Source organism: Psammomys obesus, unplaced genomic scaffold (assembly GCF_907164565.1).
Source record: "Psammomys obesus unplaced genomic scaffold, mPsaObe1.curated_primary_1811, whole genome shotgun sequence".
NCBI lineage: Eukaryota > Metazoa > Chordata > Mammalia > Rodentia > Muridae > Psammomys > Psammomys obesus.
The window spans coordinates 2444245-2470630 of NW_026585690.1; the positions used below are offsets into that span (position 1 = coordinate 2444245).

A 26386-nucleotide genomic window follows, 5' to 3' on the forward strand; every position below is an offset into this window, starting at 1 on the left:
GAAAGAAAGAAAGAAAGAAAGAAAGAAAGAAAGAAAGAAAGAAAGAAAGAAAGAAAGAAAGACGGGAGAAAAAAGAAGTCTCTTCCTTATCTTCCTTACACAGTCAAGATCTCCCCTCTGTGGCCTCCTGCGACGCCAGGCCTGCTGTAGACTGCTAAGCACACCTACACTAGCGTCTATGAGAAGAAGGAATTACCCAGCTTCCATCCTGCATGGAACAGTTTGCTGATTCCCTTTTGAGACGTGCTTAGGGATGAGAAGATGGCTCCGTAAGAGCCCTTGTATGAAGTCCTGGGTTTGGATTCCCAGCATCCAGGTAAGAGCTGAGAGCGGTCATGCAAGCCTGTGACCTCAGTGCAGAGTGCAGAGACAGGAGGCTCCCTAGGCCTGCGATGGCCCAGACTGTGAGCTCCAGGTACAATGAGAAACGCTGTCTCAAAGGAATAAGGCAGCGTGTAATAGAACACAAATATCCTCCCGTGGCCTGTGTATGTATGTGCATAGGTACACAGACATATGGATACCCGTACCACACTCCAAAAGTACAATAGCAATAAGTTTTCCATCCATTCTGATATTACAGTATAACTAAAATATTACAAAAAAAAATAAATAAAATCCCATTGATGATTTAGAAAATAAAAGAAAATACAATCACCAATTAAAAAACTGATAACATTTAAAACAAACAAACAAACAAACAAACAACCGGGTGCTTGTCAATTTGAGTTTTAAAAAGAAGGCAGCTGTGACTGATGCTGGAGCTGGGAGCTCTGAACAGCCACGGAGGAAGATGTAGCAGCAGCAAAAGGCTGGAGTGCTCTGAGGTGCACCTCTTCAACCCTCACTGCCCTCTCCTTCCCTCCTTTCCATTTCTGAGAAGAGCCAGCCTGCCTGAGTGCCTGAGGCTGGTTTGAACCTGGGTCTTCTGGTTTCAGCCTCTCAAGGACTGGCCCTTATAAGCATCCACCACCCTCCTGACCTCCCAGAGTCTGGAGCTACCAATGTCCTTTCAATAAGCTTGTTTTCCTTCAGGTTAGCCAGAATTTAATCCTGTTATTTAGAATTAAGGAATTTCTACTGGCAGACCAGAAAGAGCACTGTGCAAATATGTGGAGAAAATAATCTTTGAAAAACCAAATGTCAGCTGTAGTAGCACAGGCCTGTAAGCCCAGCCCTCAGGAACTTAAGGCAGGAGGATTACAAGTTCAAGGCCTGTCCGGGCAACTTAGTGAGACCCTGTCTAAAGTATACTTGAGTGGTAGAGCACTTACCTACCATGAGTGAGACCTTAATTTCAATCCTAACTTTTTCTTTCTTTCTTCCTTTCTTTCTTTCTTCCTTCCTTCCTTCCTTCCTTCCTTCCTTCCTCTCTCTCTCTCTCTCTCTCTCTCTCTCTCTCTCTTTCCATGTGTGTGTGTGTGTGTGTGTGTGTAAATATACACAATGGTTTTCTCCTAGGTATTCATCCTGAAAAAAAAGATGCCAACATGCATACTGACAGACATAAGTTTAGAATATGCTGCTCAGAAAACCTTAATCAATCAAAAAAGGAGCCAAGTATAAGATAATAAAGCACTCCAGTTTTCCCAAAGCTTTGTGAAGAAGATAACCCCATGGGGCCAGCCAATAATTGAATCTAAAATCAATTCAGTCCAAACTGAAAGAAAATGCAACATTCTATTACAGAAACTACATAAGTAAAACCCAGAGCTATTCCAATGGTGTGGTAGAAAGAAGCTGCTTTGTGCTTTTTTCTTTTTTTTTTTTTTTTTGGGGGGGGGGGCGTTAGAGCATGGGAAAGGGCAATTAAATACTCTCATTCTGAGAAGAAAGTAGGTATCAGGAAACTACAACTTCAAATTATAAAACTAAACAGATGTGGCATACTTTTATGCCAGCAATGGTAGACTACAAAAGAGACACGACTTCACTGTGACATCTTTTAAAAGATAACAGGAGAAATCACCAACCGTCAACAGCCCAGCCTGTTATTGTAAATAATATTTCAAGTAGGCCTGCCATGGAAGAGACTACATGCTTCTAATTTTTAGTAGCAGCCTGTTAGCAGAGAACATGCGCATTACAGTTAAGAAGCAGGTTCTTTAAACCAGGCAACGTGGAAGGAATGATTTCTTGCCCTTCTTACCTTTATGACTTCTCACCATTACAAGATGAGAATGGTTGCATTTGGAAGTGAGGAAAGTTTAGACAGGTTAATTAGGTCCAGGAAAATCATGAGATGCTAAGTCAAGTTAACAGACCAAAAGCTAGAATATAATCAATTAGTGAACTAATAATACTTTAACTGAAAGAGAGAGAAACAGACAGATGCACAGACACACAGAGAGATAGACAGACAGACATAGACAGATTTGAGGTGGAGGTCAGTGTGAGTGTAAGTTAACACTCACTATAATTAACACCAAATTAATTAAGTGATGATAATATTTCTTAAAATTATTCCAAGATTATAATCAAAAAAGGATGAAAAGACTTAAAGATTTGTCTCTTAGAACAAGGAATGTGCCCTTCTCCTCTTTGCTCCTCTTGAGGTGTTCTGAGCCACATCATATATTACTTAATATTCAAACACATAATTTACCAAAAGAAACTGACGTCAGTAACTCAGTGTGACCTGATCGATATATACTTAGTTAATCATCCTGCTTAATCAGATCACCATTTCTCCTTCACAATTGTATCCTACCGTTCGCAGTAGCTTTGACAGTAGACCCATTAAGCTGGGGGGACTCATCTATACAATCTCCACTATTAAAATTACCGAGTCTTTCTGCAGGAGCGTGTGTTAGGACACATCTCAGAGCAAAGCTTCACCTTTCTTTTTCATTCCACATTGATTAGCAGCTATGTTCCATCACACCCGACCTGTGCTAAATCACTCTAACTTTGTTTGGTTCTCACGTTCTGTGAGGCGATGGATGGGTCTCCGTGGTTCTCCTTCCTCATGGGAGATTTTGCATGACTAAGGAACTTCTGTGAATAGAATATGTTCCTTGCGCCTGCTAAGGCTCATTCCTTTATGCCCATAGTTTCCTGAACTGTGGAGCTTTCTTCCTTGGACTGTCCAGATTCACCCAGGTGTGTGGGTAGGAGGGGAAGGAAGCTCTCCACACTAGGCCTCTCTTCATCAGGAAACATGGACTGGGTCCCCAGTTATTTTGTCTCCATGTTTTCCTCTTATTTTTACCAGCATTCTGACATTGATTTTGATTAGTCTCCTTTTCCCTCTTAGAACATTTCCTCTGTCGTAGGGTTACATCTTACAGTGACTCCTCTATCTTGTCCTAAAATGCTTTCCCCTCTCACTGGCCTCAGGGAGGAGGGCAGGTTTCAAGCACACACACTTTCTCTTTTAGCAGGCAGAACAGTTACAGTTATGGAAACAAACAAAGGAAATGGCTTCCAGGTGCTGGTGCAGTTAGCCTCTACAGGTGTCCAGCAGTCTGAGCCCTCTCCTGGAATCCCAGCTTCAGGAAGACTCTTGGGACCTTCCAACATACTGTTCTTCGTTGTTAGTCAAACCCAAAATCTGATCACCAACTCTGAAGCCAGAGGTACAAACGCCAAAATATTTTCATTATTGATTGCTACCTTTTTAGGTAACTGAGCTCCTTTATACATGACATTGTTTGTTTTAAAATATACTCTAGTCTTAAATACTCATTTAATATCCCCCAATTCTCCCATATTTTTTCATTATTATGTTGTTTTTTCAAGTGGTCTTCTTTCTTTTCTCTCTCTCTCTCTTTGTCTCTGTCTCTGTCTGTCTCTCTATCTCTGTCTCTCTCTCTAGTTTTCTGAGACAGGGTTTTCTCTGTGTAGCCTTGGCTGTCCTGGACTCGATTTGTAGACCACGCTGGCCTTGAATTCACAGAGATCCGCCTCCCTCTGCCTTCCCAAGTGCTGGGATTACAGGTGTGTCCAACTGCGCTCAGCTGATTTCTTTATTTCTATTTTCATCCTTTGCTCTGGTTTCTTAACCACAGTCAGACTTACGGAAATATTGGGAGGGGAAGAGGGTGACCCTTCAAGATAAAAAAGGGCTCCAGCAGTGTGGTCCTCACCACACCACACCACACCGCACCGCTGCTAGGAGCAGCGCCTGGGAAACTGTCTTCAGACTCCATTCAGACCTCCTGAATCAGCAGCTATGCTGGCAGAGCACACTCGCTTTGCTTTAGCAGCCTTCCAGATTATACATGCTAAAATCTAAGAGGCCTCGCCTGAAACGAGCACACAAAAGTAAACTTGACCAAATGAGAGAGAACGCAGTGGAACATCTACTTAATATTTATCTATCCTAGCAACTTTTAATTAGTAAAGTATAGCATTCAGATAGCTTCTGTGGCCTTCTTGAATGAGAAGGACTCTCAGAAGGAATAAAGGGGGAAAAAAAGAAAGGGAATGATATTTGAATTTTTCGGCTGATAAGTTAAAAAAAAAAAATCTCAGTCCTGATGGTACCTGGAGTCAGACAGTAGGGGAGGAGGACTTCACCTATCAGTGGACTAGGGAAGAGGTATAGGGGAGGACGATGTCGGACCAGGAGGAGATGAGGGAGGGGGCTACAATTGGGATACAAAATGAATAAGTTATAAATAATAATAAGAAGGAAGAGGAGGAGGAGGAAAGAAGAAGGAGGGGAGGAGGAGAAGAAATGCAACAGCTTAACTACTATTGCACAGACTGTCTACATGGTTCCCAATCTATGTTGTTTATGTTGGTTTAGCTTAGAGCTCTCCTGCTCTCTCTGTTTTAGTTCAGTTCATGTGAAAGCCATGCACACTTCAATTTGAATTCTTATCTTTCCCCAAGCTTGCAATGTGTGTGCTATCCCCTCAAGGTGCTGGGTAGCAGGAGTGAGCCCCAGTTCCCACTGAGCCACTCAAGGAGGCTGAGAAACCAAGCTCAAACGTGCATAGCCCTGTTAAGTTGTGCTGCCTGGCACTCATATTAGATGAATGTTTAATTTATCTTTATCCCAACTTAGAGTGGACCTATCGGCACATAACCCCATTGCTGAGAGAGCTCTGTTAGATGTTTGGCTTTGCCTGGAAGCCCAAGTTCCAGAGAATAAGCAAAAGGGAGCCACTTCGAGTCGGTAAAGAAATAATGAAGGCTATTACCTCTAAAATTATTCCCGAGAGCCACTGCTAAAAGGAGCCCCAGCCCTGACTAGCCCCAGCCTGCCTTGCTAACTGTACAAGAGCCTGTTTCTTAACTACATGTTCACATGCCCCAACACAGACCCTGCTGCCTATCGCGTCTACTGCTCGCTCACGTCCTCAGACAAGGGAGCCCCCCCCCCGCTCCCCTGCACTATTCCTCTCTGAGACTCACCACAGACTTGCTGAGCTGCATCCCATGACATCCTGAGCAACTCAGGTTGCACAACTTTACAGTCCTGTGAAAAATCATTTACTTGTTAAGTACGTACAGTGGTATTAATTATAGAAAATCGGCCTCCTGGTGGATAGTTTAGCGTGTGTGTGTGTGTGTGTGTGTGTGTGTGTGTGTGTGTGTGTGTGCAGTTTCATCCTGCTTTTTCTCTTCTGCATTCCTCAGCTCCTCTGTTCGTGAAGTTCTGCCCATTAAGGAAATAAAATCCCTTTTACCTGATTGTGCTTATGCTTTCTAACAACAGTGAGCCACAATTCCTGTTTGTGACCCCAGAAATTCCTATTGGAAAAAAAAATCTCACAGGTGTCTTGAACAGATGTTTAAACTGTTCATTTCTTTAGATTCGTCATTTTTAAATGAATAGGCCTTCGGTTCATCCTCCCATTCTTGCTTCTAGGCACCACCACCCCCATCTGGCACCATAGTGGTTGTGTCTTATTTGTCTGTTTGTGTCTGATTCTTTTAGTTTCTCCCAACATACAGAAATATAAAGACACCCAAAGCTCGGGCATAGCACGGTCAGTCACTCCCGCCCATGCGGCCCGTGGTCTTTCCTTTCCACTGTTGCTAATTTCATGGTCGCAATGGGGACAAGGTTTTCCTTGCAGTGACCCTCCCAAGCCCCTCCGCATGTCTGCTGGAATGGGTACCTCTTCCTGAAAACACATCTCTCTCCTCTCTGCATGGCAGCACTTCTCCACCAGGTGAGTGAAGTCCTCACCAACGGACTGGAACGCCTCCTCTGCGGCCCTCGGCCCGGCCCTCGGCTTCTGCTTCACAAGGTTACTGAGGAGCCTGAGGCGGACATGGGGGAGGGGCATTAGCGCCTGACTTTGCGAGGCCATCCTACTGATTTAGGCCCATCGACCATCCTTGAGTCTCCTCACCATCCTTGCCATCTCCTTACCCTGGCTCTCTTCAGGTTAAAGGGAGTGAAAAGTGACCCGATGGTCTCCTAGCATGCACAAATGCTCATCTCTAGGTCCGTTTTATAGAAACACCTCTCTGCGAGTCCACCTCCTTAACATCGTGATCGCATCACGTCAGCTATCGTTATACGGCTCTTGCTAAGGTAAGCGACTTTGTTTCGCACCATTTTCTTGGATACGGGTGAAGCGCAGTACCTAATTTTTCTACCCCATTTCATTTTGCATTCTAACTTCCACGTGAACATCACTAGCCTGGCGGGGCAGAAACTGAGAGCCTCCTGCATGTCGTTAAGGACAAGACTTGTGAGTGGATTTGAGGACGCAGTGGCTTGCCTGGCAATTTCCCTAACAGATGACTCCCCTGCGGCTGGCAAGAGCATTTCAGCCACCACGAACACTTAGAATTTCAATCTGGTCTATGTACTCCTACTTATCCACATCCAAGCCTTCTAATTAACATTGCTTACATTAGCAACTTTTTTTTAACCTGCTTTGGACAAAAGAAATTTAACCACAAAGAAAATGAGAAGGAAGAATAAGAAACAGGAAGCTGGGGTATGACTCAGCCAGTAAAGGAGTCTGCTGTGCAAACATGAGACTCTAAGCTTGAATCTCAGCATCTCCCTAGGAAGCTAATTGGGCCTCCCTCCCTTGTCTATGACACCAGCCCTGTGGGGTTGATAGGGACAGAAGGGTAACTGGGGCTTCCTCACGGCCAGCCTAGATCCTGGACCAATGACAAACCCTGTTTCAGAGGAATTACACAGAGCATGATAGAGCAGGAGCCAATGTCCTCCTCTGGCCTCTACACATGCCTACACACACATGCACATACCACACACACACACACACACACAGAGAGAGAGAGAGAGAGAGAGAGAGAGAGGCAGACATATGCATCAATCAGTATTATACTACTTATCTCAAAACCACTCTTTTTTTTTTTTTTTTTTCAAATTCACACTGGTAATTGCCAGTGCTATAATAAATGGGTATAAAAGCAACTACTTCAAAGTTCTAGGGTATGCGTTTATGACAGTCTATACCTGGGTTCAGACAGTAAATACTTCAGGCTTTTCTGACTCAAAGACAAAACTGGAACTAATATTGGGAGATGAAAAACCCTAGCCACCACCTCGCCCCCAACACACACACACACACACACACACACACACACACACACACATCTTGGCTCACTAGAATGACACAGGCTGCCCCAAGTGGCAGAAATAGCTGTGATAGTTATCATCAAATGGGAACAAAGAGGCCATGCTATGGTCTATTTCTCTGTCCCCATAATACTCAGGTCCAGGCATGGCTCTCCTCCCTGTTGTCTCAACATGGGGAGCTGGCCTGAAACAAGGCAGGTCACAGGGACCTTTGTTTCCAAGACAGAAGTGCTTGCTGCTCTTTACTGTCTCCCAGCCGCTGCCACGTGTGTCCCAAACACACAGGTTCTGGTATAGCCAGGCAGACTGGGCTCTAGAGGCAAGATAAGGAGAATGTAGCCCTCTTGGGTCCCCAACTCTGACTCAAATGGTGCCCACAGGTCCTACAAACCCTGGGTGAGTATAAGCTCGCAGACTCAGCGTGAAGCAGTAAAAGCAATCTTCCATCTTGGTGTCCTGCCCGACTGGCATGCTTTCCTAAAAAGTCCTGTTTCTGTTAGGCAGGATGTAAATCCCATCACTTGGAAGGCAGAACCAAGCAGATCTCCGTAGGTTCAAAGCCAGCCTGGTCTACAGGTTTAATCACAGCACGTAGGAGGCAGAGCCAAGCAGATCTCTGTGAGTCCAAAGCCAGTCTGGTCTACATAGGGAGTTCCAGGTCAGCTGGAGCTGTATAGTGAGACTCTATCTCAGAACACAGAAGTTCCTATCTTCTCTACCCACGAACTCACACCTTCACCTCACCTGAGGTGAGGACACAGAATGCTGAGGGAGCGTGATTGTCAGCAGTGACACAGCACAGGCCACAGTGTTTTCAATACTTCCAGAAGGCATGGCTGGCTTTTGAAGCATAGTATTTGCCTACTTCTGAGAAGTTACACAGCAGAGCTAAGGGAATTCAGGCCATTTCATCTAATGTTTTCTCTAGTTCTATGTCCAAGGGATTTAAATAAAACCAGATGTGGTGACAGAGAGTATAAATCAAAATTTCTTGGTAGGAGTTTATAGTAGAAAATGAAGATAATTTTCACGTCCAACAACAGTAAAGGCTTAAATTCATATGATAGAGGATTATAGGGTCATTAGATGTTGTGGAGAATAATGAATGACAAAATATATATATAATATACGCAGTGTGATGTTTTTAAAAAGAAATATTTAAAAATAATGTGAGTAGCTGTCAGCTTTCAAGTGTGCTCATCTTTGCTGTGTCCCAGGCAATGTGCCCGTAATTTTACTGATGACAGTGTTATAATCTGTTTTCATCTGAAAGTGCCCTCCAGTTTGCGTTTGTAACAGTGTTTTCAGAATCTCTGGCTATAACTCACAAATCTGTGGAAAGGAATTTCCATCCCAAAAGCCATGACAAGAGGTCTACGTAATGAGAGAATTGGTGGGTGGATTCAGGAAGGGGCTCCGTAGCTGCCTGCTGGGTCTCCTTTAGACTCGGTTCCAAGTCATACAGGGAGTGTGGCGACTGTCTCTGAAAAAGTACTGAGAGCGTGTTTTCTCCTGCAAACCACGAAGGCGCATCAGCCTTTCTGAGAGGAAAGGGATGAGAGCCTGGAGGGTGATGGTTTAGGGCAGGGCTACTCCCTGTGAGTCCAGAGTGGTGTCAGGGCTTGCAGAGCTTCTGGGGGCTGGGAAAGCAGAGGAGCGTCTGTCTCCTAAGCTCTAGCTGGCACGGAAATGCTACCTAAGCAGGCTGTGGTGTCTTGACTAGCCTAACGAAGTCTTCAGCTATAACGAAGCTTCCTCACGTACACCCCCCACTCTCTTCTGTCTCGCAGCTATGAGTTCCCTAATATCTCCGTGACTTCACACCCCACAAATGCTCCAGGCTGGTCTATGGAAATACCTTTCCTTTCCGTCCCCGCTGGCTGCTTTCATGGATGCAGTTCTGACAATGGCCAGAAGAGGGAGGAAGAACACCAGGGTTGAGTTTGGAACTTCGCCCCGAAACAGGGGGACACAGCCCATTGCCTGAAAAGCAAGAATGGGTCTCCCTCTCCCATCAGGACTTCCGGAAATGAGGTTCAGAACAGGAACATCAGGCCGCTCTGAACACACAAGCCGCCGTTTCTATAGCGGGGATGGGGGTGGGAGGGCGGTGCTGCCTTCCAGCAGGGCTCACCCCCACCGCGGTCACACACTCGGGCCCTTTTGGAGTTGTTCACCTCCTCTGCTCTTCAGCTCCCCAGCCAGAGTCTCTCGCCAGGCAGCCTCTGGTTCCCTAGTATTTTCCATACTTCAGGGGTTTTTTGGTTTAAGTTTTTGTCCGATTTTGACCCTTATTACTTACTACCAGTTTGTTTCCAGGTTGTTTCTGTAGTATTCAATGTTCACTACGTTATCAATTCATTTTAAACAAATTCTGTTGGTTTGCTATTTAAAATTAACTTTTCGCAATGTGTTGTTGTTGTTTTTCGAGACAGGGCTTCCTAGTGTAGCCTTGGCTGTCTTGGGCTCACCATAAACCAGTCTGGCCTCGAACTGGCCTGCCTGCTTCTGCCTCCCAGAGCGCTGGGATTACAGGCGTGTGCCATCACGCCCAGGTTGGCATCATGTTTTTATACCTGCTTTTACATTTTTTTCTTTGAACTTTTATTATCATTTTTTTTTCTTGTATTCAGTACTGCAGAATAAAGACAACGCCTTCCTCACGCTTGGGAGGGTATGTACTCAGCTATATACTGTGTATGTACACTGAGCTATATCTCCAGACTTTTCTTTATTTTTTTCAGATTTGGAGACAGCCTCATTATGTAGACCAGGCTGCCCTCAGACTCACTGTGTAGCCCAGGCTTGCTTAGGACTCAACCACAGTCCAGAGTACCTAAGACCACAGGTTTTTCCCAGCATGCCCAGTTTCTAGTTTCTTTTTACCTCTTCTTTTCTTTTCAGTTTTTCTGTGACCTCAGCTTCTGTTTCCTGTACCTGTTGTACGGTCTCAGAGTGAGTCGTGCTTTTTCATCCTCTGGGTTTTTCATGGTTAAAATGGTGTGATGATGTTACCTACCTCATAGATTTACAGGGAGGAGTTGATGGAGTAATGACATGGTCCACACCATGACGTGGTCCCTACCTGTATCCAGGCAAATCCAAGGAGCGCCAAACCCTGATTTCTAGAGGGGAAATTGATTTCTTTCTTATAGTCTCTTGTCACGCCTGGACTAATTGTCACTAACGTACCATAGCTTTTAATGGAAAGAACCAATATTTAATTTATATTTAGTGAAAGTGTTCTAGGCATATATACATTTCCATGGTCATATACAAGTTTGCAAGGCATTGTTCATCCTCCCTGGAGGTCCAACTACAGATTTAGAATGTAATCGTTTTACCTTCATTTAACCAGCAAATAGTAAGAATGTGTCCATTCTTATTATTGGAGGGAGGAAAGGGAGGGAAAATTATGTAATTATACTAAAATATAAAAAAAAAAAAACAAGAAAAATATATATGGGAAAATATGTGTTTAACAACACAGAATGCCTGTGAAGTACTCTTCACTGCAGTTTCAAAAGTAGAACAGTAATGGGAAGTGACAAGAAAACATTTCTATTCAGCAAAAGGGTGTTTCTTAATAACTAAACATTTCTAATGATGCAATCGGTGGCTGTAACTGGGAATATTTATGAAGAAACTATGCAGTGTATTTTGGAAGGGTTACCAAAATTTGCTGGTGTCAGGCAGACTTAAAAAGTCCCCTGTTTTCATGGTGCTGTGACTTTATGTCTTCATAAAAAGTAGCACTGAAAGGTTTATTTCTTGCATGGTTACTATCTATGGATACCTCGCTGTCTTGTATTATAGTAAGTCACTACAAAGCCTTATCAAATTTCAAGAGAAAAAGGAAGGCCTGCAGATGTAGCTCAGTTGGCACGTTCTTTCTTAGCGAGCCCAAGGTCCAGAGTTCAAGGTCAATCGCCAGTGCTACATAAAACAGGTGTATGCCTGTAATCCAAACTCCAAGGTAGAGAAGGCTCAGTAGTTCAAGGTCATCCTTTGCTAGATAGTAAGTTGAGACCAGCCTGGACTAAATGAGACCCTGCCTCAAAAAAGAAATAACAACAACAAAGATTTGAAGAGTTGCATTCACTGGTGATGCATCGCCACCAGTGTCACCTCCTTTTATCATCCAAACAAAACAAACAGCCACCAGCTGTCACCTCCTTTTATCATCCAAAACAAAACAAAACAAACAAACAAACGAAACCCCACTGTCTCAAACAGATGCTCCTAATAGCAGCTGAAGATGCCTTTGGTGAATAGAGCGACATATAACCAGGTAATATTCCCCGCTGTGATGGGACAGTCCAAAGGACCTCCTCAACATACAAGTCCTGCAAAATCTTACTACGTTACGTTGTCTAAATTATTCATTTTAAACTTTTAACTAGTGTGTGTGTGTGCGTGTGTGTGTGTGTGTGTGTGTGTGCGTGTGTGTGTGTGTGTGTGTGTGCGTGTGTGTGTGTGCAGTAATACATGTGTGGAGGTCAGAGGACCTCCCTGCCTCTTGTGGGATCCAGAGATAAAACTTGCGCATAAGCACCTCTTCCCACTGAGTCATCTCGACATCCCCTAAATGATTCTATTTAAAAAAATACTCAATTTTGATTTTAAAAGTGCATGTGTCTATAAGTAAGTGAGTGCAGAAGAGGCCCTCAGATCCCTTGTATTGTAATTGCAAGTCTGTGACTGACTTCCACCCGACATGAATGCTGGGAACACAACCAAGGCCTTCTGCAAGCCCGGCGTACCACTGAGCGACCTCTCACGCCCCATAACTGATTCTTAAGAAGAACAGACCAGACTGCCTAACTGCAAGATTTCTCTGACTTCTTTTTAGTGCTGTTAATTTCCTAGAATGGAAGGAGGTAAATGATTTCCAAACTTTTTTAGTTTTTCTTTTTGCACAGGGCACCTTCTTAGACCAGTGCCTAGGCTTCGACGTTTTGGAGAAATTATATTAAATTATCCTTTGCCAACATTTTCTTACAGATTTGCTTCATTCTCACGAACTGATCAAACAGGGGTCACAAGGCAGCAGCTATACTGGATAATTTGTTTGGTAAATGTGATTTCCGCTTGATTTCCAACTGAAATTTAGCTGCTGTGTTCATTACGCAAGACTCGTATCAGTAGCTGGCTAAATTTCTCCATATCAACCCCCTTGTTAGTAGGAAAGAAAAATGTGAACACAGCCTTACTTTTGCTTTTCAGTTTGGAGTTCCTCCCCCTGCGCTCCGCACAAGTCCTCTGTAAGGCCGATGACTTGGTCACAAGATAAAGGTGGAGAAGCGTAAGTTCCGTCGACTTGCAGGTCATCAAAGCATGGCTTCCTGAAGGCGTACGAGCTGCCGCCGCAGCAGCCGCCCACCCCATCATTGACAGGATTGGCATCGTGCCTTCTGCACAGAGCTCCGAGAATCAGCTTCGCCTTTTTCAGAAGAGAATTAAAGCAGAAGCAGCGAGGTTGTGATTATTATTATTGTTATTGTTACTATTATTTTAATCTGTAGGTTATAGTGAAGCATCCCCAAGTCTCTTCTAGCACCACCAAGATTTTGCTCTTGTGGGAAACGGGTTTTCAGTGTGGCCCGAGCTCTCTGACTGGCTGAAGTGCCCTTGAGTCATCTCTAGGCTCCTTCCTCTGCCACCTGATAGGCCAGCATCAACAGGAGATAACTACATCTTACAACCACCCAAAGGACTAATTCAGCATCAACTAATTCACCCCCTACAGCCATGGCCAATGTGACTCAAATGTGCGGCTGCTGGTCGCACTTCTCAACAAACCCAAATCCGGTGTCTCCGGACTTCAAGTGACAGACACCTGTACCTCCTGCAGAACTGACGCACAGGCTCTGTGGCTGTTCAAATGCGTGATCAGGGGGACTGGTGCTGCCTCGATTAGCTCCCTCATTTTCTTGACCGCTTCCAGAACTGTCTCCTTTCCTCGCTCCCACCTCACTGTCCACAGCACAAATACTCACACTCACACAGAGTGTAGAAGCTCTGCCTGTGTGCCTCTCTGAGTATACTGGCCACCCAAATGCCCTGTCACTTACGTGGGTGGGGGTGAAATTATTCAAGCCAGTCAGCATAAACATATAATTAATAAACATAAGTGTTTATGAATAAATTCATGAATTACGAATGTATCTATTTTTAGAAGTAGCCAAGACAATTTCCCCAAAGCAAGGCTCTGGGAACATACAAATGTAATCAAATGAATTCCCCGAGGAAGGCATGATTTCATGCCAAAAAAAACTTTTAAAGCTAAAGTGGAGGCAGGGCTGGATGATAACTTTTGATTATTAATTCAAATAAATATACTTTATTAGGAGAAAGGCTATAGCATAGCAGGGTAGCAAACAGGATACAATCCACTATGAAAATAGGACAGAGGAAATTATCACCAAACAAGGGACCAGAAATGTTGAATCCATGCATCTTGGGAGACCTAGAAGCTAAATCTCAGGGCCTTGAGGACCCCGCTGCCTTGAGGAACCCTTGTGGTTCCTCCAACATTAGACGAACACCTGCAGTTATCTTTGAAACAGCTAACCAAGTCAGTTCCGTCAACGTTAAGACCCAAGCACCTTGTATACGACCCAGGGGAAAGTTTTGTGAATCTAATGACAGGAGTTTGAGAGGGGACGGTCCTCCCTGCTGCTAATTAAAGAGTTGGCGTGAGCTGCCTGCAAAGACTCTCTCTGGGAATTCCTAATGCCCTCTGGTAGGTCTTAGAGACATCCAGAGAAATGAGGTTCATTCCCAGGGACCGGGGAGCAGAACCTCAGGGCGGTGGCAGGCGTGTCGCTCACGAGTGTGCTTGCCTGGTCCTCCACGCAGGCGGACTGGCGCTCAGCCCTGAGTGGGCAACACCTGCTAGCAGCCGCTGCCGTCTTCTTCGTCAGCACCACCAGCTCCTGGGCAGACATCTGTGGGGCTCTCTTAGTATGCAGGACTGTGAGCCTGAAAGGATAACTTCTTCTCGCTCACTCTCGTCATCCTCATCCCACCCACACCCTGCTTTAGCCAACTTATCTGAGAAACTGTGCGGGGCAGCAGCACAGCAACCGCGAGGAAGCTGGCCCTGTTCTCCGGGGATTCACACCCCAGCGAGCAGGGGCAGACAAGTACGGGGTATGGGCAGCGCAGAGCGCTGCTGGTCCTGGGAGCCGAGTCAGAACCTCCAAAGGGCTCAAGTCTCCCAAGGAAAACGAGCGAAGGAATGGCCTCCCTCTCCTCCTAAGGATTTCAACGCTATTTGAAACATATTGAAAAACGCATCTTCCTTTTCGTCAGCTTTAGGAGCCAGCACTACCTTCTTCAGGGGCCCAGGATCCGGGGACATAGACACCTCCCGTTTCTCCCAGCTTCCAGGGGCGGGAAGCTTGGCTTGGGGAAGTTGTGGGAAGCTTAGCTGCTGGAAGTTGCAGAACTATCTCCTTGCTTAGAGATGTAAGAAGAGCTTTGGGGGCAAGGGTAGGGGTAGGGCGGGGGTGGGCGACTGTTGACCTCTGGAGATTCGGTCAAACTGGCGAGTGGGGCTGTCAGATCTTCTTGAGGACGAGTCGTTGTTCGGAATGAGTCCACTAACTGTGCGTGGTGTGGTTGCCTGCCTAGCTGTGACCAGGGGGAGTGACTTCTTTCTTGGCAAATTCTGTTCTTAACAGTGTTTCCCTAACAGTGCATAAAAGATGACCTAGTGCGCATTTTGGGAGGTCAGGCAGGGCCTCCGAAGGGAAGGTCACTAGAGCTGAGACATGCCAGTGCTGCTGAAGGAGTCGGGTGAAGGGCAGGGGATAGGAGAGGAGGGTGTGGGAAGTCATTCACCATCGTTTTGGTTTGGGTTTGGGGGCGGGGGGAGGGGAAGCTAGATATGAAATCAGCTTTACATCGTCTTAAGGTGATGCCTTCTTTGAGAAGAATGCATGGGGGATTCACAGGGGTCAGAACGAGGAATGGAACCATTTTAAGGCCATTTTGGCAACACAGGTAAAGAAAAATGACCTGAACTGGGAAAGCAGTGATGAAGATGGAATGACATGAAGTGGTTTGAAAGAGAAAGACTATAGAACCGCACGTTCAAGACCAGAATTAATTGCTGCATTGCTAGCAGAAACGCGTATGGAAGAAGGGAGACAGAAGACCTTATGGAGCGACCCTGCTACAGCGGGGTCAGCCTCCCTGGGGATGGGCTGGAAATGCAGGACTCTCCTCAGACTTCCTGAACCAGAAACTCTGAGTCTGGGGCCTGAGTTCTAGAGTCTCCTGGAAGATTTTGTCACATTCTAAGTTTGGAGAACCACAAATTTAATCTTTGCAGTGGGCATCAGCAACTGAACACAACATAAAAGGCAGGTATTAAACCGAAAAACCTGCCTAAAAGATACTTTTCTGTGATCCATTATTTTGGGCATTTAGTTTAGACTTAGTATGGTGAGATACTGTATCACACTGAACTTTTCTTTGATAATGTGTTTCTAAATAGAGCATTCTAGAAAGACCTCAGAGACTCCTAAAGGGGACTTTATTTTTTTTTATTACTTAATCCTTAATAAATAGGATTCAATGGGCTCTCTGTACCCAAGGTGTTCAGATTCCTTTTGACAGATAAGCAAGGCATTCATCTAGCTCTGTGCTTGGTGGTCGAAATACTAACCCCACCTGAAAAACCTGCCCAGTGAGGGACAAAGGAGGCCTAGATTCTAATCTCTGCTGCAGGTTTGATTCTGAGTCACAGCCCCATGGCCAGGTATGAGTGTTCACAGTGGCCCTGCATGGCCTGCTTTATTCCCTTATCTCAGGGGCATCAGGGGACTGGCCTTGGAAGCAGGATGGAGGTTCCAAGGTTACATAAATATCTGTTGAGTCAGCACAGAGGACTGGCTAATACTCAGCTGAAGAGTGGATGAAAACTCTGAGCAGCTCTTAGCACTGGGAATTAATCAATAGTCACTGACGGGGACAAATCTGGGACGTCTCAGGAACATACCTGTCCTGGAAGTTACGACTGCCCAGCTTCTCATGCAAGTCACAGTAAGTTTTAACACGGTCACGGCTGTCAAATACCACTCTTTGAAGCATCTCTTTCTGGAAAAAAAAAAAATAGATGTTGCTTGTGTTTTTCCAGGGTCAGGACAATATGCCTTGAGGTAGGATTACAAAGACACTTTCCCTCATAGTTAATAAAAACATTTGCTACATTTTTAATAAAAAATAACTACATTTGCTTTTCTGTCATTTCTTTGGTTTGGCTTTTTCTTTGTTTTTGGTTTTTGCAGTTAGTGGGTTTGGAAAACCCAAAGAAAAATGATCATGGTTTTCTGAAAGAGAAATCATCACAAGCTTTGTGGAAAACAAGTGAGACAGCGAGACTGAGATTTCATTTTACTATAATATAAACCCTTCTGTGGGCCTCGATGTCAAATTCTATAACTACAAGGTAGATCATTCCTCAAGCCAGAAAGAGAAAGGGAGAGGTGGCTTTCAGATCTCTCTCTGTGTGTCTGTGTCTGTCTGTCTATTCACTGGTCCATTTGATAATTAGGCTTCTTATATTAGCAACATGAACACATACCTAAAAGCACAGATGTACAGGTATGGAGACATTGATGCATGCTTAGATGTCACGGTTTAATATAAACATATCAGTCATGGCTATAAAACATGCCACAAATGGAACCAAAAGGAACTGGGGTTTTCAGAGCTAAAGATAAACCAAAGCATTCTTGAACCATGAAATAGGCCCCAGTAAGAGGACATTCATAACCATGGAGGCTCAATTCTTAGACAGGAGCACATCCCCTTAGTAAGCCAACACAGTGCACCTTATCCTAATAAGCAGGATTCAATACAGAGAAAACTCCCTCAGATTTGCAAGCTGCTGGCCTGGATTTTATTCTTACCCCTGTCTTTACTGCCTGTGTAAGGTCAGGCAAACTGCCTAACCTTCTGAACTGTAGCCTTCTCACCCACAGAAAACATTCGGTAGCTGTAGCATTTTGCCTGTTTTCTCTACTGAGAGACTCACCTGGGTGCTATGGTAAGGCTGCCATGCAACCATGCAACCATGCAACCACTGCCCAACCCAGCACCCTCACTGTGACACAGCTGGATCACTGGAGAAGCTGTCCTTACCATTGCTGTGATGGAACACCGTGACCAAAGCAACTTGGGGAGGAGAAGGGTTTATTTGGTCTTTGCTTCCACCATTTATCATCAAGGAAGTCAGGACCTGAAGGCAGGAGCTGACGCAGAGGCCAAGGAGAAATACTGTTCACTGGCTTGCTCCCCTTGTCTTGCTCACATGCCTTCTTATAGAACTAGGACTTCCACCCTTTGTCCCCTGTCCCCAGCCACCAGCCCATTCACAATGGACCTGGGCTTCCACCTCAATCACTAAGAAAGCGTTCTACAAGATCCCTCCTCTCTGATGACTCTAGCTTGTGTCAAGTTGACATAAAACTGTCCAGCACAGAAGCCTAACAGTGATGTTCTGAGAGGGTGCAAGGCCTCATAACTTTCTCTCTAGAAACACACTGAAAGATACGTCTTTCCTATCCACTCTTGCCACCATGGTCTCCTGTGTGTAAACCATCAGTTAACATAACAAAAATCGGAGCTGCCTAGGCCTTGGTGTTGCATGGATAACTATCGAAGCTGAAGCTTGTTCCGACTCTAGCTTCTCCGTAAAAATGCATAACAAGAGCTGCTGCTTGTGGTCCAGCAGACTGCTAGCTGCAAGGGAAGCCTTTTCCCAAGACATGGGACCCAGATGGGCTGTACCATCCTGCTACTGTGCCAATCCTCTCTTCAGTAAGGATTCTACAGGGGTCTCAGGAAACAGTCTATAAGACAGACAAGTCCCCATGGTACATGTGATGACGTGCTCTTGGTTTAGGGAGAATTCTGCTTCTTGCCTCGTGCTCGTGATTAACCAAAATATGTAAAACTCATTTTACAAAAGGATGTGCTGCCAACAGCACTGGGACTTACACTGTTTGTAACTTCTTGTGAGAAACATGTTTAAAAAAACTAAATGAATAAAAAAGGAATTCACCCCATGGCTGTGGCAGTCCACCGGGTTTTCTAACTTGCAGCATTTCTCCAGTAAATATTCATATGTTGCAAACACTCTTAAAATCACTGGAACTCCAGGTGTCTTCTTGAATATTCATAAAGAAACCTGCATTGTATGAGACACATGAGAAGACAAAAATAAAACCCACAGGCCATAAGTTTGTGTCTTGTTTTGTTTGTTTGTTTTATTTTGCTTTGCTTTTCAAAAAGCCAAGGAGACCATGAAATTGAATTGACTTTAAGGCATTTAGAAAACTTGGGAACCTGTCAGAGGGGCTTTTATTGCTACGCTTTGAGATAAGAAAACCAACTTGGTAAAATCACATAATTCTCCAAACTCATGCGATAGGGAATGGCAGATTCAGCACTTGAACCTGAAAGACCTTGGCTCAGTAGTCATTTCTGCTTCAGAATATAGATACTTCCATATGACCTCAGTTTCAAGTGTTTATATGTGAAGATGTATTTTCCAGTTACCTTTGGGACTTAAAAAAAAAAAAGAAGACCTCCTGTGAGTATAGTCTTGAGGCATTAAATCACCATCTTTCCCCTTTTTTTTCAAATAAGCAATTAAGTGTGAATAGTACATTTGTAATCTACACACTCATCTGGGTCATCAGAAAAAAAAATGGGGGCTGGGTGGCCCAGTGGTTAAGAGCGAGGACCAGAGTTTGGTTCCCAGAACCCACATCCAGGAGCACACAACTGCATGTAACTCCAGTTCCAGGGAATCTGACCCTGCTAGCCCCAGTAAGCACAGAAACACACATATATACACAATTAATAGCAACAATAATGACGATGATAATAATGAATCTTTTTAGAAAGGAAAAGAAAATGGATTCTTGAACGTTTTCAAAACTCTTCCAGGATTAAGACGAGACCTTTGATGCTTCCTCTTCGACTACCTCAGCTCTCGGTTGGAGCACCCTGCCTGGGAGTTCAAGCTGCCACACAGACCAGACAGGTTCCCACAACTGACAGTTTCAACTGCCTTTCTACCGAGTCTAGTCAGCACAAGTCCGTTGACTTCTCAGTACCAAATGGAAGACGAAGAATTTATATGAGTGGGTTCAGACAGTGCCATTCAATTTTATTAGCTAGTATCAGGCGTAATTTGTAAAATATAACTTAGGTCGTTTAACTTTGAGGAAGATTCTGTTCTCGTGGCCAAGTGACTCTGGAAGCCTTTTAAGTGTGCAGTGTTATTGTTTTGATATTATATGTTGGAATCACTTTGCTTGAATGCACGAATGGCGACCAATGATGCTAATATCCCGACTCTTTAACTCTTAAATGTCGTGTGCATGAGTGAATATTAATAAGACGTGCTTGCCAGAAATACCAATTTGATCCTCTTTAGGAATCAATAGGAAAATACCTATTTTCCTCTTATTTATCTCTAAACCCCTCAGCCCAGTGCTCATAACATTTGACTATCATCACGCTCTTTTCTTAGAGCCGTACACCAGTTGTCAGCATTTGAGAATAAAGGACCCTCTAGATTCCCCTTCACGTGTTACTCCCGACCACCGAACCCACATTCCCGCACGGCGTGAGGAGCGGAGCTGAACAGCTACCGACAACTTTCAGACTCCTCTCGGCCGTGTTGTCCATTCCTGGCCCCGTTTTCGTTCACGTCTGCAGCTGCTCTCAAAGGAATCCGTAAGCTCTAGGAGGAAAGCTGTATTACTCTTGCAGGAAGTCGTCCTGCTGGCCACGGAAGCGTTCGCACACAGACTGGTCCTCCGAAAACCTCCTGAGCGGCAGGGGTGAAAGGTTGGGTTTGTCGTCATTTTCCGAGTTGATGATGCATTCCCCACGGAATGGTTCTGGCAGTTCACAGCACTCGGCGAACTTGGATAAAATGGCCTGGTTAGAGCAGGTATAGTTCATAAGCTGGTCCTGGGGGACAAGAGGGGAGGGGCAGTTATTCTTTGATTGCTTCATTTTCAACGTATTTTGCTGTAATTTAGAATACTGGAAAACTTGATACCACACAGCGCTTTACCCCAGACAAACTGGAAAACCCAAAGAAACATTCATCATAACTCATTTTGGAAAGAAGTAAATGTCTTTTTGACCTTACTTAGTGTCTCAAACATTTATCTACCTATTATAAGAAGATAGGAGAAGACAGCTTGCATTAATGATGCTTCCACATTTAGCCCAAAAACTACAAACAGAGGGTTCTATTTGTGAAGCATTTGTCTCAGAACTACAACACACACTCTCTCTCTTTGTTACTCAATGTATTCCATGTTGCTGTCCTAATTACATCTGCTTAAATCCACAGATAATTGGTTCTATGTGTGAATGAGCTAGTCTCTACATGACCTCCTCAAAGAGTCAAATAACTAAGCAATCATAAAATGGTAATATTTAGGAGTTCAATATGATTCCTTGGAAGAAATCAGAGAAACAGGCAGCCTAAATAAGATGGAGGTCACAGGGATGGTCTTGAATGCCCCAAGTCATGAAGGACAAGAAGTTAATTTAAAACAAGTAAAAGCAAAGACTTCTAGAATTATTTGTTCTTGTATGTATATAAAAATCTTAGAAGAAAGGATGACATGGCTGGGAAAGGGTCATCTTAGAGTTGTTGAGAAAATGAGTTGAGGCTTGGTTACAGTAGGGGCTACTGACTGGTAGAGCTGAAAAAAAATGTTGACAAAAGGGAGCAAAAGCGATGAGTGGATATCTGGGATTGCTTGGGAGAATGGGATGTATAAGTCACTGAAACTGACTTTCAGGGTCAAAAACAGATGTGCCTGGTGGTTGAAGAGTGAAACTGAAGGATTTCCTGTGGCTGTTGAGTTCAGAATGACGTCAGGCATCTATCTGTAAGGCACTTACAGGGAGCTTTGCCCAAAGCCTTAGCAGGTGCTAGGAAAATCTAGGAAAGAAAAACCTGAAACTCTAAGTCTGAGAGTGGTATACAGACGCCAAATTATGGGTCAGTTTGAGCCTCTGAGGGAAGTGTGTGCTCTGGGTTGCCAGGGAGCTAGTGTGTTCTCAGCGGCTCAGCACAATCAGGCTGTAGCTCCCTCCTGTGAGGGAGAAAAGGTGAACCTCCTCCAGGAGAGAAGACCAGCTTTGCTACCTGTGGCTTTTGGCATTGGCCTTAGTGTTAAAAGCTACTAGGAAGAGACTGTGAAGGGAGAGTAGGCACTAAAGACTGAAACATCAAGATGAACACAAAAGAAGCCAGTTTTCAGAGAAAGACAGATAGGGAGCCCTTCTTCACCTGGACTTCACTAATGAACAGAGCACGCTGCAGTACTGTGGACAGGTCCTACAAAGGGTTGTGTTGTGGAGGCCTGATGCGTGGGGTTGGGGGAGGTGGAGGGTGACGTTGGAGGGTGCTTTTCCCCTTAAATCACCTGCCCATTGCTATTCTCAAGCGTTCTTTCCCTTTCAGAAGAAACAATCTCTATTTCTAACTATGTGTCCCTGTTATGGTTCTTTGTCAAGGAGCCTAGAAATCTAGATATTTCATCAACTGTCCTCCAGGGCCCGTAGCCCATGCTTATAATAGGAGGAAGTATGCTATAGGACGGAGCCTAGGAGACAGCTGAGAGCTTGACCTCAAATGTCTGAATAACTTTCAACCAGGACTCAGGCAAGTGGCCTCACCTAGTTTTCAGACAGTCAGGAAATACGATGTATGTCCGGAAACGGCCTAGACAGGAAAAGAAGACAGAGTCCTTACTGGGTGACTCTCCAGTTCTACCAGTGCACGCAAACACACACACACACACACACACACACACACACACACACACACGGAACAGAGATGCCTGAAACAATGAATTTCATAGGATTGTAAGAAAAGAAGAGGGGAAATCTGATGGAAGAAAGCATAAGAACATGGATACTCTGAGGTGAAATTTTCTATCACCATCTGTTGTGGAGAAATAAATGAATGCAGCGGTTGACAGTTAGGCACTGCCTTTGAATTGCCACCTCCTGACTCTGGAAATTTAGGGAACTTTCTCACTTTTTGTGCTTTAACATCCTAGTCTGCAAAAAAAAAAAAAAAAAAAAAAAAAAAAAAAGTATTAGACCAATATTCAATGTTGTGGGAAATAAACAAAATATCTGTCAAGAATCGATTAGATGCTCTAAGTCAGGGGTCCTCAGCCTTCCTCACGCTGCGACCCGTTATGACAGTTCTGCATAAAATTGTTCTCACTGCTACTTCATAACTGTAATTTTGCTACTGTTATGAATCCTAATGTGAGTATCTCAGATGCTGGATATCTGATATGCGATCCTTAAAGGGCCGCAAGCCACAGGCTGAAAACTGCTGCTCTAAGTGTTTTCTTGATAAGATTGAAATGGTTAGGCTCAGCATCAGGCACTAGCACTTAAAAAGTTAGTGACAGTGGCAATGACCTCATAGTCTTAGATGGTTGTTCCTGCGGAGCTGCAGAGTCAGAGAGAAGCCAAGAGAGCCTTCCTGAGTGCAGTGGTTGACACAAGGATATTAAATTATAACAACATTGCTGATAGGTGTTAGGTTTGGTCAGTGTGGAGCTGTGAATCAGCACGGTGTGATGTAGCAAGCGCTGGAAACAGTAGACAAGGCTTGGACACCTGCACTTAAGATCTCTCCTCAGAGCAGTAGGAGAAATGACTCACTCAAGAAAGAAACAGATCAAGATAACAGGAATAGTGGAGGATAGGATACAAAAGAAATGGCTGGGCTGGCCGTTTTGATCACTGGTGTAGCAAAAGCTTAGGGAGTGCAAAGCCCTCAATTCAGTCCCCGGCAAAAGAAAAGGGGGGGGGGAATAAATTATTGTTCAAATCAAATAGTTTTTAATTCAGTTACTTTTAAAAGAATGGAAATTCCACCAAGAAGACAAAGAAAACATCTGTGATAGAAGCAACACATCTGTGATAGAAGGAAGAGAGTCAATGTGATTAAAAGCATAAACCCAGCAAGTAAATCCAAGATTTTGTTTTGGAGAAGGCCAATAAATCAAACCATTCCTTTTCAGAGCAAATTAATTAAAAAGAAGACCAAATACATAAGAAAAAAACATACAATTATTATAATTGACTTTTTTTTTTATTTCCAATGATGGTATATCTAGAGTTCATTATCCCTAAATGGGAAAATGCTAATAAGTGGAATGTTTTGAAAAGAAAGCCATTAAATATGTGACAAAATAAACAGTTGATTCTCAGTCTAAACACTGAATTGGTGCATACTGTATCAATGTCACTCCAGGAAAAGTTCAGGGTTCCCATGAGCCCCTGGCCACACCACTAACCAATCAACTAACCAACTGAGACACAGCCTTGCTGAGTGCATGTCTTCGTGCCAGGTGCTTATGTAATACGGGCTGTTGTTTCCTCGGGATTGAACTCATAGCCAGTAGCATCACAACATGGGCAGGGAGGAAACTCATCTTCTATGATTTCTATAAGACACATCATCATCATGCACCTATGACAGCATTTCACTGCTGCATTTGGAAAGGCACCATTCTGGAGTCATTCCAGCTTGCACACGGTAAACAAAAGTCCTTTTTCTGCAGTATGCTTAATGGGAAGGTTTTTCTTGATGCTCAAGGCCTTTCCAAATACAGCAAATCCTCATTGTGTGTGGATTCTGTAATTCTGAACTCATGTGCTTTCCCAGATGCGAAAGCCAATACAGCACTTCCATGGTTGTTTCCAGGCCTATGCATGCTCAGGGCAGCCAAAATTTTGAGCTTCCCAATGCACATAACCATAGCCCTGTGAGGATTTGCTGGAAAAGCATGGAGGCTGACACACAGCAGAAGAAACGGAAAAGCATTCTGCTACTTTCTATCTCCACCTCAGTCTCAGGTTCGATGGACAAGCTCAAGCCCTTCCACACCAATCCTGTTTGGAAACGTCACTGAGAGAGATAGCTCAGTGGCTAAGAGCACGTCTCCTCCAGAGGTCCAGGGTTCAATTCCCAGTACCCACTTGGCAGCTAACAATCATCTGTAACTCCAGTCCCAAGGGATCTGACCCATTTCTGGCCCTATAGGGTGCGGTATATGTGTGATACACACATACACAAACACACGCAAGGAAAACACTCTGGGGTACTACCCATACATGGTATACACACACATGGAAAATACCCATATGCACATAAAACAAAAATAAAGCTTTTTTTTTTTAAGTTAGAAATTTTAAAAGGAAAAAATAAAATTCCTCTTAGCAACTAGCATAAACGAATATCCAAATTTTATAAGGTACACATATTTAAAATGTCATAGCTTGAATGAGAAAACTCTAAGATAAACACATGAACATCAAGTCCAGACATACAACAAAATGAGATTTGCAAAAGTGGCGAAAATGTAAGAAATACGTTTTCACTGTGCCTTTCTGATGGGTGTGCAATGCGTTCATGTGTACATATTTGAGTATGTGGGTGTGTGAGGATGTGGGGGGCAGAGGACACCCTCGAGTGTCAGTCCTAGCCTTCCACCTGTCTGAAGCAGGGTCTCTGTGAGTCACTGGAGTGTTAGCAGCACTGTAAAAGGAACTTTTATTCTCCTGGTTCGGTTGTTATTTCCTCCGTCTGCTAACCTAGGCCTAATCCTGAAAGCGTCTAGCCTCCGTACAATCAAACGTAGGCCTAGAATGTTTTCAGCCTCTGAGGCTTACTGCTGAATAAACTCACTCTTTTTTTTTTCCTGGACTCTGGGCTGGCTGATTCAACTCAGCTGTTCTGGCTCAAACTCCTCTCCCAGCTTATTCAGTCTGGCCTCTCAGCCTCTGAATTGCTCTGCTTGGCCTCAAACTTACTCCAGCAATCTTCCCTAATCTCCTAGCTCCTTCTCACTCTTTGGCTCATTCGGTCTTCAGCTGAGTCTAGCTTGTTCTTTCTCTTCAACCTGTCTCTGAAAGACTTTCCTGGTAAAACTGCCTCCCCTCTCTGTCTGTCTCTGTCTGTCTTTCTGTCTCTCTCCCATTGCCCCTTAAGTAGCTTCCCTTTCCTCTCCTCATGAGAGTTGGGCATATCCTACTCTGTCAAGTCTTTCTCTGAATTGTTACTTTTTTTCTGCCACCCAATAAGACATCACTTCCAAACATGGGGCTTCCTTCTACAAACTAACTTTACCTTCATTGTTTGGGATTAAAGGCATGTTCCACCACACCTGGACCTAAGCTTTTCTTTGCCTGAAACTTGCTCTATACCAGACTGGCCTTGAACTCAGATCTGCTTGCCACTGTCTCCTGGATTTAAAGGCATGTTTGTATTCCAGCAGGATCACACAGACCTAGAAGGTCTTTGGATGTGATCTCTTGTCAGAACAGCCATGTTCTGAATTAAAGTTCCTCTACAGATCTTAGTTCTCTTTATCTTATTCCTAACATGTCTGTCAAATGTTCCTTTAAGACTATTTAGTGTCAACACAAAATATTCCAAGAGCTTTACTTACCGGCCAAGGTCATTCCTGCCAAGGACGTTCTATCATGGCAGGAAGGCCAGGCTGTTTTGGCACTGACTCTCATGAGATTGGTAGTCGCTGTTCAAAGGTGTATGTGCTTCATCCAGAGCCGAACAGATGTGTGTTCTTTCAGTTACCTTGCCAAGTTCTCCAAGGCAGCCCCTCAGCTCTCTGTGGAAGAACTGATCTCCCTGAGTAAGGAAATGGCGGCAGCGCTGGCAACCTGCTGCACCCTGAGTGAAGAGTTTGCTTGTGTCGATAACTTGGTGAGCACAGCCCCGGGTGCCTGACCATCCCCTTGCTCATTTTAATTCGCATT

The 26386-nt window shown here is 44.3% G+C and overlaps 1 protein-coding gene across 1 annotated transcript in view; it reads right to left on the reverse strand.

Annotated features, from left to right (window-relative positions):
* LOC129668492 (alpha-fetoprotein-like) overlaps positions 1-26386 on the reverse strand; it is a 42476-nt gene that overhangs the window by 1359 nt on the left and 14731 nt on the right. Inside the window, 7 exon segments of the mRNA XM_055596500.1 lie at positions 6075-6219; positions 12736-12965; positions 14368-14506; positions 16533-16630; positions 18600-18691; positions 18694-18725; positions 20313-20524. Coding sequence (XP_055452475.1) covers positions 6075-6219; positions 12736-12965; positions 14368-14506; positions 16533-16630; positions 18600-18691; positions 18694-18725; positions 20313-20524 — 948 coding nt within the window.